Source organism: Panthera pardus, unplaced genomic scaffold (assembly GCF_024362965.1).
Source record: "Panthera pardus isolate Hobbes unplaced genomic scaffold, ASM2436296v1 HiC_scaffold_2, whole genome shotgun sequence".
Lineage (NCBI taxonomy): Eukaryota > Metazoa > Chordata > Mammalia > Carnivora > Felidae > Panthera > Panthera pardus.
In genome coordinates, this window is record NW_026526765.1 from 46617305 (window position 1) to 46629998 (window position 12694).

The window sequence follows — 12694 nt, forward strand, 5'->3', positions numbered from 1 at the left end:
GAAGCAATCTTTAAAAATTTTCTTTTTAATGTTTGTTTATTTTTTGAGAGAGGCAGAGTGTGAGTGGGGAGGGGCAGAGAGAGAGGAGACACAGAATCTGAAGCAGGCTCCAGGCTCTGAGCTGTCAGCACAGAGCCCGACCTGGGGCTCGAACCCACAAGCTGTGAGATCATGACCTGAGCCGAAGTCAGACACTCAACTGACTGAGCCCTAGGCAACCCCCCACAGAAGCAGTCTTAATGCTCCCTTGTATTAATTTGCCTCACCTCTTTTCACTTAGCAAAACATGGCTGCTAAGTGCTTCTTTCGTCTGCCTTACTTCCCTCTGCGTTTGTGTATGACAGTTTTATTGAGATAGGATTCACATACTATACAGTTTACCCATTTAAAGTGAAAGGTGCTGTGACTTTTAGTATATTCAGGAGTTGCACGTCCATCAGCAGAATCGATTTTAGAACGTTTTCGTTACCCCAGAAAGAAACCCTGTGCCCCTGACCAGTCATTTCCCATCCCCGCCCCCACAGCTCCTTCCGGGCCTGCACAACCACCAGTCTGAATGGTTTGCCTTTTGTGGGCTTTTCGTATAGATAGAATCCTGTATCACACCATTCTTTGTGACTGGTTTCTTCCCTTAGCATACTGTTGTCACATTTCATCTATATTGTAGCATGGTGTCGGTACTTTATTCATTTTCCTTGCCAGATAATATTCTATTATTATGGGTATGGCCTGTTCTGTTTATTTGTTTGTCAGATGATGGACATTTGGATTGCCACTTTTTGTCTGTCATGAATAGTGCTGCTGTGAATATTCATGTACAAGTTTTTGTGTGGACATAGGTTTTCATTTAGCTTGGATAGAAGAGCGGAATTGCAGGGTCATATGATAGCTATGTTTAAACCTTTGGAGGAATCGTGAGACTGTTTGCCAAAGTGGGGGCACCATGTTTTCGTTCCTGACAGCAGTATATAGGGCTTCTGGTTGCTCCAATCCTCCCAGCACTTGGTATTGTCTGTCTTTTTTATTACAGCCGTCTTCATAGGCTTGAAGTGATAAGTGATACCTCCTTACGGTTTTGATTTGCATTTTCCTGGAAGCCATAACGTTGAAAATTTTTTTCATGTGTTTATCGGCCCTTTGTATACCTTTGGAGAAATGTCTATTCAGATCCTTTGCCTATTTTTTGACTATTATTTGCCTTTATTAACAAGTTATAAGAGTTTTTTATAGATTCTAGGTACAAGTCTCTTACCAGATTCATGAGTTGTAAATACTTTTTCCCCACCCTGTGGGTTGATTTTTCATGTTGTTGATAGTGTTCTTTGAAGCACAGAGGTTTTTAGTCTCTCTCTTTTTTTTTTAATTTATTGAGAGAGTGTGCATGCACACGAGTGGGGGAGGAGGAGAGGGAGAGGAAGACAGGTTATTAAGCAGTCTCCGTGATCAGTGCAGAGCCAGAAACGAGGCTCGATTTCATCATGACCGTGAGATCATGACCTGAGACAAAGTCAAGAGTCAGACGCTTAACCAACTGAGCCATCCAGGCACCCCAGGTTTTTAGTTTTTAGTTTTTAATTTTTTTTAATGTTTTATTTATTTTTGAGAGAGAGAGAAAGAGCCAGAGTGTGAGTCAGGGAGGGGCAGAGAGGAAGACACAAAATCTGTAGCAGGCCCCAGGCTCTAAGCTGTCAGCACAGAACCTGACACAGGGCTCGAACCCAGAAACCATGAGAGCATGAACTAGTCGAAGTCGGAAGGATGCTTAACCGACTGAGCCACCCAGGTGCCCTTTTAGTTTTTTTAATGATACTAAATTTATCTATTCTTCTGTTGCTTGTGCTTTGGTATTGTGTATTTTTAATGGTACCATTTTGTAATTGTTGGATTCCTAAAATAATTGTTGGTGATGACTAATCAGTGTAATTTTTTGGATTGTCAGATTATTTGTTCATGCTTTTCCTTATTCTGACTACACTTGAGAGCAGTAGCATTTGAGATGAAGAGCTAGACCAGGCTGGCCTGATTTAGAAGCTGATGCCACCTGCTTGTGGCGAGGCTCAGGCCCTGCTGCCAAGGCAGCAGGGCCTGACACGGAATAGCGCTTAATGACCGTCTCCTGAAAGACTGAAAGGACAGGGGATGAGCAAGGGAATTGGGGGGGACAGGAGAAAGGACCAAAGTCTGACCCCAGGAGCATTTGTCCCCTCAACACGGGCAGCCTGGCCCTGAAAGGTCTTTCCTCCTCTGTCCCCAATCAGAGCGGAAACGCTTGGGCATTGGCCAGTCTCAGGAGATGAACACTCTCTTCCGCTTCTGGTCCTTCTTCCTCCGAGATCACTTCAACAAAAAGATGTATGAGGAGTTTAAGCAGCTTGCTCTGGAGGATGCCAAAGAAGGCTACAGGTGAGCAGGATGTGAGGAGTGTGGCCGGGGGGGCGCTGCTGGCGGGTCTTGTGGGAGGTGAAGCGTTCCTGGTGGGTCTGCCTCCAGAGCTATAACCAGAAATCTGTTTTGCATACACATTTGCTTTATAAAAACATGATTATTTTTGAATGAGTAATATGTTTACATGGTTCAAAATTCAAAGAGGACAGAGGTCATATAGTGAGAAGTCTCCTCAACCCTGTCCCCATGCCATCTAGTTGCTTTCTCCACAGATAGCCAGCATGGTCAGAATCCCGAGGGGCTTTCCTAAAAATATTTGCTTGTGTGAGCAAGGACATACCTATAGTCTCCCACCACCCTACTGTTGTTTACCCAAAGTATAGCTTCTATTAGATAATAATTTGTACCGTACTTTTTAATGTATTTAGATCATCACATGAATACCTTTTTGTATCTTACCATTTATAAGCATGAGCGTGTTTCCACGTTGTTAAAGTATTTAACTTTTAAAACTTTCTTACAGAAATTCTTACATACCTTTTGCTGAAAGTTTAGAAAATATAGATAAGATCATTTGAAAATTCCAACTCCCAGAGATAAGCATTGTTAATATATTTAAGTGTGTGGCCTTCTAGACTTTGTATGCATGGGTAGATGTAAAATTTACATATTTGTTTATAAAATGGGCCCATTCTGATGTAACACTTTGAAACCTGTCTTTTCCACTTGGTGATATATCATAAGCATCTCAGTATCCATCAGTGTGTATTTACATTATAATTTTTTTTAATGTTTTATTTTTGAGAGAGAGAGACAGAATGTGAGCAGGGGAGGGGCAGAGAGAGGGGGAAACACAAAATCTGAAACAGGCTCCAGCTGCTCTGAGCTGTCAGCACAGAGCCCGGAGCGGGGCTCGAACCCACGAACCATAAGATCATGACCTGAGCTGAAGTCAGACACTCAACTGACCGAGCCACTCAGGGGCCCCATACGTTATAATTTTTAATAGCTTATATTCTGTTGTACAGATTTACATTATTTTTCTTAACTGTCTCTTTAAGACATTTAAGTTTTGTTGAATAATGTTAATGAACAGTTTTGTACATCTGTAAAATAGAAACAATGTATTTTTGGTCACCTCCTTGACATGTTCCTAAAAGTAAAATTTCTGAAGTCAGATAAACAAACCTGCTAATTGACATGGTCACGTGACTTTGTGGAGAGCTCATCTCAGGGTATTGGCAAACTTGTTCTGTGATGGGACAGATAAGAAATATGTAAGGCTTTGCAGACATAGGGTCTCTGTCGCAACTACTCAGCTCTGCTCTTACAGCAGTTGAATGTGGGCAGAGGGCTGTTGTTTGGCTGAAGTTTGCTGACCCCTGGCAAACCATAAACTGCTAGACCCACTTAGACTAACGTTAAATGTTAGCCTTCTTAAGGATTTTTTACCATTTTTTCAATAATCCACGTGCTTAAACCATTTCCTCATTCATTTATTATGCAGGTGCAATCCAGTTTTACAAATAAACTGTGTCCTGATTTCACTGACTTGTGCTCTCCTACAGATATGGTTTGGAGTGCCTTTTTCGATACTACAGTTATGGCCTGGAAAAGAAGTTCCGGCTAGACATCTTCAAGGATTTTCAGGAAGAGACGGTGAAGGACTATGAAGCTGGTGAGAGCCAGAGTTGGACTCTGCAAGCCCCAGTCATCTAGGCCTTTTCTCCCTCCTCCCTCCCCGGGGCCACCTGGGTCTGGCTGTGTGTCAGTCACCTCACACCTCCCGCTCCCCTGAACCTCTTAATTCTCAACTCCTCACCAGCCCCGCTTCTCTCTACCTCTCTCCACCTCTGCCTCCTCTTTCCTGTAGGCCAGCTCTATGGGCTGGAGAAGTTCTGGGCCTTCTTGAAATATTCCAAAGCCAAAAATTTGGACATTGACCCCAAACTTCAAGAATACCTCGGCAAATTCCGACGTCTCGAAGACTTCCGAGTGGATGTGAGTGAAAGTCTCTTGTCTTTCTCACCCTCGTTGTCCTGGAAAGAAAACTGGACCAGAGGTCAGGATACCTGGGTTCTGGTCCCAGCTATGCCACTAGCCCAGAGACCCTTTTCCCCCATTTTGGCCTTAGTTTCTTTGCCTGTAAAATAGAGAGTGAGAAGTGGACACTGACAGCCAATTGAAGGGGATTATGCAAGTTGCTCCTCCCTCCTTCCCATGGTCCTATAGCTAAACCATCATAATGCTCTCTTTTATCTTAGTATGCCCTGGTTAGCCTGGGATGAGTGCCCTAGTAAACGTACTTGCTTTTTCTGGAAGAGGCCAGTTCCAACCCCGCACCAACACAACCCCTGTCTTCTTGGAGCGGGTGACTCAATGGTGACATCCAGTGGTGGGTCAGGGTTATTGCTACTGGGTATTATCAGGGAAGCGGTAGCTTTGAGTCATGGATGTCAGTCAGAGACTCCAGAAATGAGTGAGACTCGTTCTTTCAAAGACTTTATAATATAGTAGAGATGTACCAGTCATCTTATTCCCTTGAAACCTTTTAGCCAAAAGACAAATAGCAATAATAGTCCTCTCATCTATTAAAAAATTGCCATTAATTGAGTGATTACTGTGTCCCAGGAGCTGTGTTAGGCACTTGATATTGACCTCATTTTAATCTTTATAATGTGGTGAAGGAGGCAGAGTTCATTGTTACAGTTGCTGTACCCGTGGATAAATGGAAACCCGTAGCCACCCAGTTAGATAGTGGCAGTGCCCTTCAGGCCTCCCAGTATAAAGATGAATCTGTTGTTTTCTGTCCTTAAGCACTTCCTCCTCTGGGGGTTGGAGGGGCATGTGTGCAGAGAAGCCTTGCAGTGGGAAGACCTGTGGAAGTGGGACTAGAAGGGCTCAGCTTTGACCCTCAGAAAGGGAAGGAAATGTCCTTGAGGTCACCAGACCTTTGGCAGCGGTAAGGCCAGACTGGATCATGATCTCTTAGATCAGTGTCCTCTTTCTGGCCTGGAAGGGGATAAGGCAGAGCCCAGGAGCATGTGGGCCTTCTGAGCTGAGACGTCTTAGCATATTGCATATTGCCACATTCCATGCATCATTGCCTGAGAAGCGATCCCTTCTCAGAGGAGAGCAGAAACTTGTGTGGGTGAAGGCCTGGGCTTCAGAGTTAGATAGATGGGCCTAGTCCTGCCTTGTCTCCACCAGTTATGTAATTTATGCAGCCCTGGGCAAATTATTTTTCTGTGCTTCACTTTCCTCATCTGTAAAATGGGATGATTGTGTCTCCATCAAAGGGTGGTGTAGACTCCCTGAGTGGGTTCTTGTGCATAAAGTAGCATGGGTCTTTGGCATCTTGGCATGGAGATGTGCCTCATAAACTGGTAATTAGTTTTTAAGGTTATAACTGTTATCTGCATTTGGAGGTAAGAAGTCTCTAGAGAGCCAGCCATGGCAAGGAAAGGGGTATGGGTAGTGGCCCCTGGTCACCTGTGACTTCCTCCTCTGTTACAGCCCCCCATGGGTGAGGAGGGCAACCACAAACGACACCCAGTGGCGGCAGGAGGTGGCGGCGGTGAGGGCAGGAAGCGGTGCCCTTCCCAGTCTTCCAGCAGGCCCTCCACCATGATCAGCCAACCCCCCACACCACCCACTGGCCAGCCCGTCCGGGAAGATGCCAAATGGACAAGCCAGCACTCGGACACACAGACTTTGGGAAAGTGAAAAAGCCCCTTAGCCCTGGGGTTTTGGAGGGGGGGATGGGGGGTTGGGTAAGAGTCCATGGGGGTGCCCAGTCCCAGGAGAGGGGACAGAGAAGGGACAGGCCTAGAGTCATTAGCATGGGCCTTTGTGCTGAGTAGCAACATGTACACCATTTGGGCTATCAGAGGTACCCCTGGGCAGGAGCCTCCACACACCCCCTTCCCCCTCCTCTCTCCATGACTCTTCACATCCTAGCTTCTTCTAAGGGGGGAGGGAAAGGGGGGAGATTTTTTTTATATATATATATATATATATATATCAAGTTTTAAATTATTGATAGTTCGTCTGGATTACCAAAATCACTCTGCAGCCCTGCCCACGGCTGGTAAGCCGTAACCCTGGTTCCCACCCACAGCCTCCTCCTGCTCCCCCTCAACCAACTATGCAGCCCACAAGAAGGCCCTGTGGGCCCCATTGCCCAGCACTGTCCCATGGAAGGCTCTGGCAGCGTCCCTGGGCCCCACGAGCACCAGCCCCCTCATCATCTGGGGCTTACCATCACCATGTTCTCCCCCTGCTGTCCCCACCATGCCCTTCTGCCATGTTCTGGGAGAAGGAAACCAAAGGATCTAGAAGTGGGAGTGGGGGAAGGTTTCAGCCTCTCTCCACTCCCCTCTCCCTATGCCCCTTACTCCCCAGCCCAGAGAGACGCTGCTCATACCAGAAAAGACTATTGAAAGATGATTTATTTTATTTTTCTCTGACCTTTCCATCCTTGGAAAAATGGAAAAACAAAAAAAAACAAAAAACAAAAAACAAAAAAAAAAAACAAAAAAAAAGACAAAATCGACCATAAAAGACCAAAAAAATAAATCAGAAAACCCCCACCTAATCCACAGAAAGTGATGTCTTTCCCCTGCCCTTGGATTTTGTTTTGTTTTGTTCTTGGAAATAATATTTTTTTAAAAGTTGCCTTATTGTGGAGCGGGAATCTGAAATACCCAAATGCCTGTTTTCCTCGGTGGAGTCAACTCGAAGAGCTCACACCTTCTCTGGATGTGCCTGGGCTGGATTGGCTAGAATCTTTCTCTGGACTGAGTTGCATGTACAGTGCCTCCTGCCTACAGGCAAGAGGGTTGGGGGCGGCTCAGATCAGAGCCTTGCCTGAAATACCCCTACTGTTGCATCGTTCGAAGCTGACGTCCTGTGTCTATACACTGCTGCCACTGTCGTGTCCTCGCTCTGCTTGCTGTTGCTTCACGACAGGCCCCGTCCTGCCGTGACACCCTTCATCTGCCCTCGGATCCCCAAGGCCATGCGTGCTTCAAACTGTTGAAGAAGAGCATTGGCCTGGATCTGGGACACACTTGGCCTCAGCTTGACCGTCTCCCCAACCTCAAAGGGGAAAGGTGAACACCTGGCAGCTGAGGCTTGGAAATACGTTGCCCTGAAAGATCTGAGGCCTCGAGGAGGCTCTGTCTCATCAAAGGTGGAGAAGGATGCCATTCTCCCTGGGGTCTGGTGGGGTCTCCCCATCTTGCATCCCCCTTCTGCAAGCCATCTCTGCCCATCCTCCAACTGACCCTGCCTGGGAACGAGGGACAAGGAGGATTTGGGGGCTGGGGGGAATCCTGCCAGTTGGAGAAGCCCCGCGGCAGGAAGGTATATGTGGACATAGAGTATACCTGACTTCTCTTCTCCAGCCACTGACTGCTTGGGTTGGGCTGTGAGTGATAATGGACTGGCTGGAGTCTACTGGCATCCGAAGCTAGGGAGGGTGACCAAAGGACTGACCCACACAGACTGGGCTGTGTGTTGGGTGCGGGCGTGATGACATAGTCACCCCCAGTGTGGACCGGGCAGCACAGAGAAGTTGATGGTAGTGTTGCTCAGTTGCTGACACTTCATTGGCCCTCTTTTTAACTGTTTCCTCTGCTGGGCCTGAAGATTGGGAGTCGGAGACAGTATCCCAGGCTGGCAAGGGCTTGCCCTCTGTCACGGGCACCTCATTGCTTTCAGCCGGTGCCCTCTCCCACCTCTGCCCTCCCAGTGGTTATTGTGTGGGGAGCCCACCTCAGTTCCTGTTACCCAGTTGTCTCGAAAGCCAAGGATGAGTGTGTCTGGTCACTGCTCTAAAAGTGGGATCTGAGGCCTTTCCCTGCCCAGTCTGGTGCCTGCCCCCCGTTGTACCAGACACTGGACTCCTGCACCCCCTCCTCCTTCCCTTTATCCCCCTTCTTTGCTTCGGGTCGCTCAGCCCAGTACTGTATCCAGCACCATAGAACCTCAGTGTTTGTCCTCTGCTGGGTTTGGGGGCACAAGGAAGCCTTGGGGGTATGGGGAAAGGCTGTTCTTATCTTGAGTTTACTCCCAGGCCAGGGGGCTGCCATTCCCTCCCTGATCCTCCCACAGACACCCCAGAGGGAGGAAGCCCCTTTGGGGTGGGTAGGTGAGGACTTCATCTCAACGTAGGCTGAGGATGGGGGGGGAGAGGGCTTTTTTTTTTTTCTTTCTTTCTTTTTTTGTAACATGTTAGGAGTTAATGTTGCAAAGAGTAGTTTACATCTTCACTTTCTGAAGACACTTGAATTTAGGACCGACGTATCTGTGACAGGCATGCCGGGAGCGGCCAGAGCCATCAGGGTTGGCCGCTCCACACCCACCACCCTCCTGTGGGGGTCCAAGACCTGAGACACAAAGCAGCAGCCTGCCCAAACCCTTCTGCTCATCCTGTACCCTTCCACGATCGGTCCATACCAGGACGACCTTTGGGCATCAAACATCACAAGGTCTGTGTGCCTCAGCCCTGCTAAGGGGCCGGTTTCTTTCGCCCTCTCCTGAATCTGGGAGCAGATGCACTACCAGAAGAGAGGGGCTGCCTGGGCCTGCCCCAGCCTGGACCCCCGGGGCTCAGGTCCAGGTGCCGAGCCCCCATGTCAAAGTTGTTAACGTTTTTGTTTTGTTCCATTGTAGCTCTTTTTTTTTTCCCCTTTCCTGATGATTGATTTTACAAAAGAAAGTAAGCTGCTCAGAAGGCCCTAGAAGTGGGGAGGAGGGGCAAGGAAGACGAGCTAGGGCGGGTGAGGGTGTTTTTTTGCCAAAAAGCCTGGGTACAACGGTCTGGGTCATCTGGTGCCCTCCTGAGTGGGACCCCAAAGTGTATCCTGTCTGGAAGGGTCCCTGGATTTATTTGCCCCAGCCCCCGCCCTCTCCTTCAGCCATGTTGATGGCAGAGGCAGAGAAGATCAGAACTTATAGCCCATTTCTCACTGGAGAGGAAAACTTGTCATCTGGCTTTGCGGAGAAGGTTCCACCTTATGCTCATAGTACATTATCTTTACCATGTGCTAGGATATCACATTTAAAAGGACAAAAAAAAAAATGTAAAATACTTGAATGAGCTTGTATTATAACATTAATATTATTGAGAATATCTGCTTTCCAGGCTGAAGTGATTCATTCATTATTCTAGTCCTGCTTTAGTCCTTTGTAATTTGTGGTAATTATGCTTTTCTTTTTAATACAAAAAAAATGTATAAAAATAAAAACTTGAAAAGGCAAAGTACTGGCTGGTCTCCCATCTGGGGTACAGCTGTTGAGGGATGGAGCCTGGTTAGGGCCCCCTCAGATCCAGGGGAACCCTGCACTCAGGATGTGTACATGAAAGCTTTGCAGGGCTCTGCCATTGGGCTTTTGGGGAATCTGCCCAGGGAATGGGCTCCAGAGGCTGCTAGTGAATACATCCAGGAATGTATTCATCCAGGAATTTCTCCGTGGTTTTGAGAGCGTCTGCCAGCCTGGAATTCACGTCCACCATGTGTCTTAAAACATGGCAGCTATAGCCAGTGCTAGAGAACAGAGAGATGCCAGTCCAACAGAATCCCAGGGTTTCTGCCCACTTGTCCCACTCTCAGGATTTCCATCCTCTGGCTGTGGCCTGGCATCTTGTAAGGAGATCACTAGGAAGGTTGCCGTGATTCCCTGTGGAGGGTCAACACAGCCCCTCTCTGAACAGACATCCCTGCCAGAGTAGAGGAGAAACAGGTCAACACTCTGGCCTTACAGGAATCCAGGTCAGCCACTGAGCCCGGAGGATTGAAGCTGGGAAAGGATGGAATGATGAACACACCCTAGCCTACTGAGGACTGGCCCCTGGGTTGTTGGTGGCTTTTCCCTGACTCTTGAGGCCAGGTGCTGGCAGCGGTAACATTCTCCGTGCCAGTCTGACCTACGTGTACATAAAACTAGAAGTGAGGCGTGTCCTTCCTTAACCATTAGTCTGACAGCTGTCTCCCATGCCTGGTGCTTGAGCATCCCGTCAGAAATGTTCTTCCAGAGAATTCCGCCATTCTTGAGGCGGGCAGTTACTTTAGAACCTCCAGTGGCCTTTGTAGAGTTTAGGAGTTGGGAACCAGGGCTTCTGCAGACTGACTTGGGGACAGGAAGACAGACCCACTTCACAGCCTGGTAGGGATGCTCATGAGGTTGGCCACCACCAGTTGTTTAATTGCACTGCAGTAGCTCCCAGATGCCATGCGATCAGGAGTTCTGGAACTAGGCATGTAATGGAGAGGAAGAAACGGAAGCATCTACTGGCATTAAAAGGAGCCCAGTTTATTTTCCATTCCTTTCACTTTCACATGATCTGCTGGGAATTTTGAGACCTCAGCCCTATATTTTTTTTTTCAATTTTTTAAATTTATTTTTTAAGTCTGTTTATTTTAAGGGAGAAAGCAAGCAGGGCAGGGGCGGGGGGGGGGGGGGCGGGGAGGAGGGAGAGAATCCAAGCAGAGTCCACACTGTCAGGCGCAGAGCCCACTGCAGGGCTCCAACTCCCAAACCATGAGATCATGGCCTGAGCCAAAATCGAGTCAGATGCTTAATCGGCTGAGCCACTAGGCACCTCGAGACCCCAGCCTTTTCTTAAGCCTCACTTGTTTACCAACCTGAGGGCCATTTGTTTGCTGAAGAAGAGGATAGGGCTGGCACCCTCTGCCAGAGCCCAACCACCCGGCTGCCAAAAGGGATGAGACACCGACAGCCTCTTGCCCCTCGAAATCCAAAGACCTCAAAGGGGAAAAGAAATGCATCCATTCTTCCTCTTTATCCACGCTCCTCATTCCCTACCCTTCTTAAGTGTACAGAAGATGGACTATTTTCTGTATGTTTACTTGTGTAGGAACAGGCTGCAGGAGCAGGCAAGCAGCCGTGAAAACGGACCATTGGTGCCGCAGAAGCTGTGCTGCAAGCTCAGGGCATGAAGTGTCCTGGAGAGCTGTCCTGGGGACAGAGCCAAACCCACCAAGGCCTGAGGAGGGCAGGTGGGGTTTGGAAGGCCAAGGAGGAAGCTGTAAGTGCCCAGTTGGTCCACTAGGCAGATTTCGAGTGGCAGGGCCGATAGGAAGGGATCTTAGATAGTTCTGCTTCAAGAGTTGGCCTTATCCAATGCTAACGTATTCTAAAACAATGGATGGTTTTCTTGATGGAAGAGAACTGAGAGTTCAGGAACAGACCCAAATATATGTAAGGACTGAGTAACAATATGGTGGCCTTGCAAGCCAAAGATTGGTCTTCAAATTGTTCTTGGGAGCCACAGGGCTCCTGGCAATGTCTGCTAAGGGAAGGCCAGGCTGGGGACTGCGGCAACCCAGGCAGCTCTCTGGTTTTGTTTCAGGTAAGTTTCATTTGAAATGAATGGTGTTGAGACAACTGGTTAATCATTTGGGCGGCGGGGGGGGGGGGGGGGGGGGGGGGAAGGTTCTGCCCTTTTTCAGCCATGTTTTTCTTTTTTTTTTTTAATGCTTATTTTTGAGAGAGGAGTGAGAGAGACAGCACGAGCAGGGGAGGGGCAGAGGGAGACACAGAATCTGATGCAGGGCTCAAACCCACAAGCCGTGAGATCATGAACTGAGCTGAAGTCAGACACCTAACCGACTGAGCCACCCAGGCGCCCCTCAGCCATGTTTTTCTTGCCTTCTCACTGGAGGAAGAGGGTTTCAGCCTCTTTGGTCCTACTTCAGGGAGGCTAATAAGGGGGCCTCAGGTGGGTGTCCCCAAAGGTCAGGAACTCTGACCCTTCCCTCAGTGGATAAAAGGGCCCCCAGCTTAGATCGACAGGGTTTAGCCTTTGGTTTCCGCATATGGCTGAAGGTAGGTGTCAGGGTCTGGTCTGCACCTCTTTGGTATCTCAGTTTTAATCCAGGGAGGGGCTCTCTCTGATTGGCATTTTTCTTTTCATAGAGGGATGATGTCTGTAGTGGAGCAGAGTTGAAATGGGGCCTTTGTTGGCTGACTCAGTGTGTGTGTGTGTGTGTGTGTGTGTGTGTGTGTGTGTGTTGGCAATGGGGGTGTCCTGGCCCTGACCAGAGTAGGGTATAAGAAAAGCTTTTTGGTGCAGGAAGGGGCAAAGCAATACCTTCTGGTTCTCTCACCCCCTGCCACCAGAAGGAGCTCTCTCTGGAGTTGGGAGTGGCTTCCAGTCTTACTGCCACCTTTGCATTCTTTGTGTCTTGCCTAGGCCATAAAAAAGTCACCCGGGGTCTCACCTCTCCCTTTCCACAGCAAAGGACCACGGGGGTACTTGCCCGGAGCCCTAGTAAGGTGG

General features: G+C 48.3%; 1 protein-coding gene across 3 annotated transcripts in view; it reads left to right on the plus strand.

Moving 5' to 3' along the window:
- Positions 1 to 9652, plus strand: part of LARP1 (La ribonucleoprotein 1, translational regulator) — a 56200-nt gene extending 46548 nt beyond the window's left edge. For all 3 annotated transcript variants that reach the window (XM_019464499.2, XM_053907054.1, XM_053907055.1), the window contains 4 exons: positions 2259 to 2403; positions 3954 to 4063; positions 4259 to 4386; positions 5902 to 9652. In XM_019464499.2, the coding sequence (XP_019320044.2) occupies positions 2259 to 2403; positions 3954 to 4063; positions 4259 to 4386; positions 5902 to 6111 (593 nt within the window). In that variant the 3' untranslated portion in view covers positions 6112 to 9652. The remainder of the gene's footprint in view (positions 1 to 2258; positions 2404 to 3953; positions 4064 to 4258; positions 4387 to 5901) is intronic.
- The last annotated feature ends 3042 nt before the right edge of the window (positions 9653 to 12694 follow it).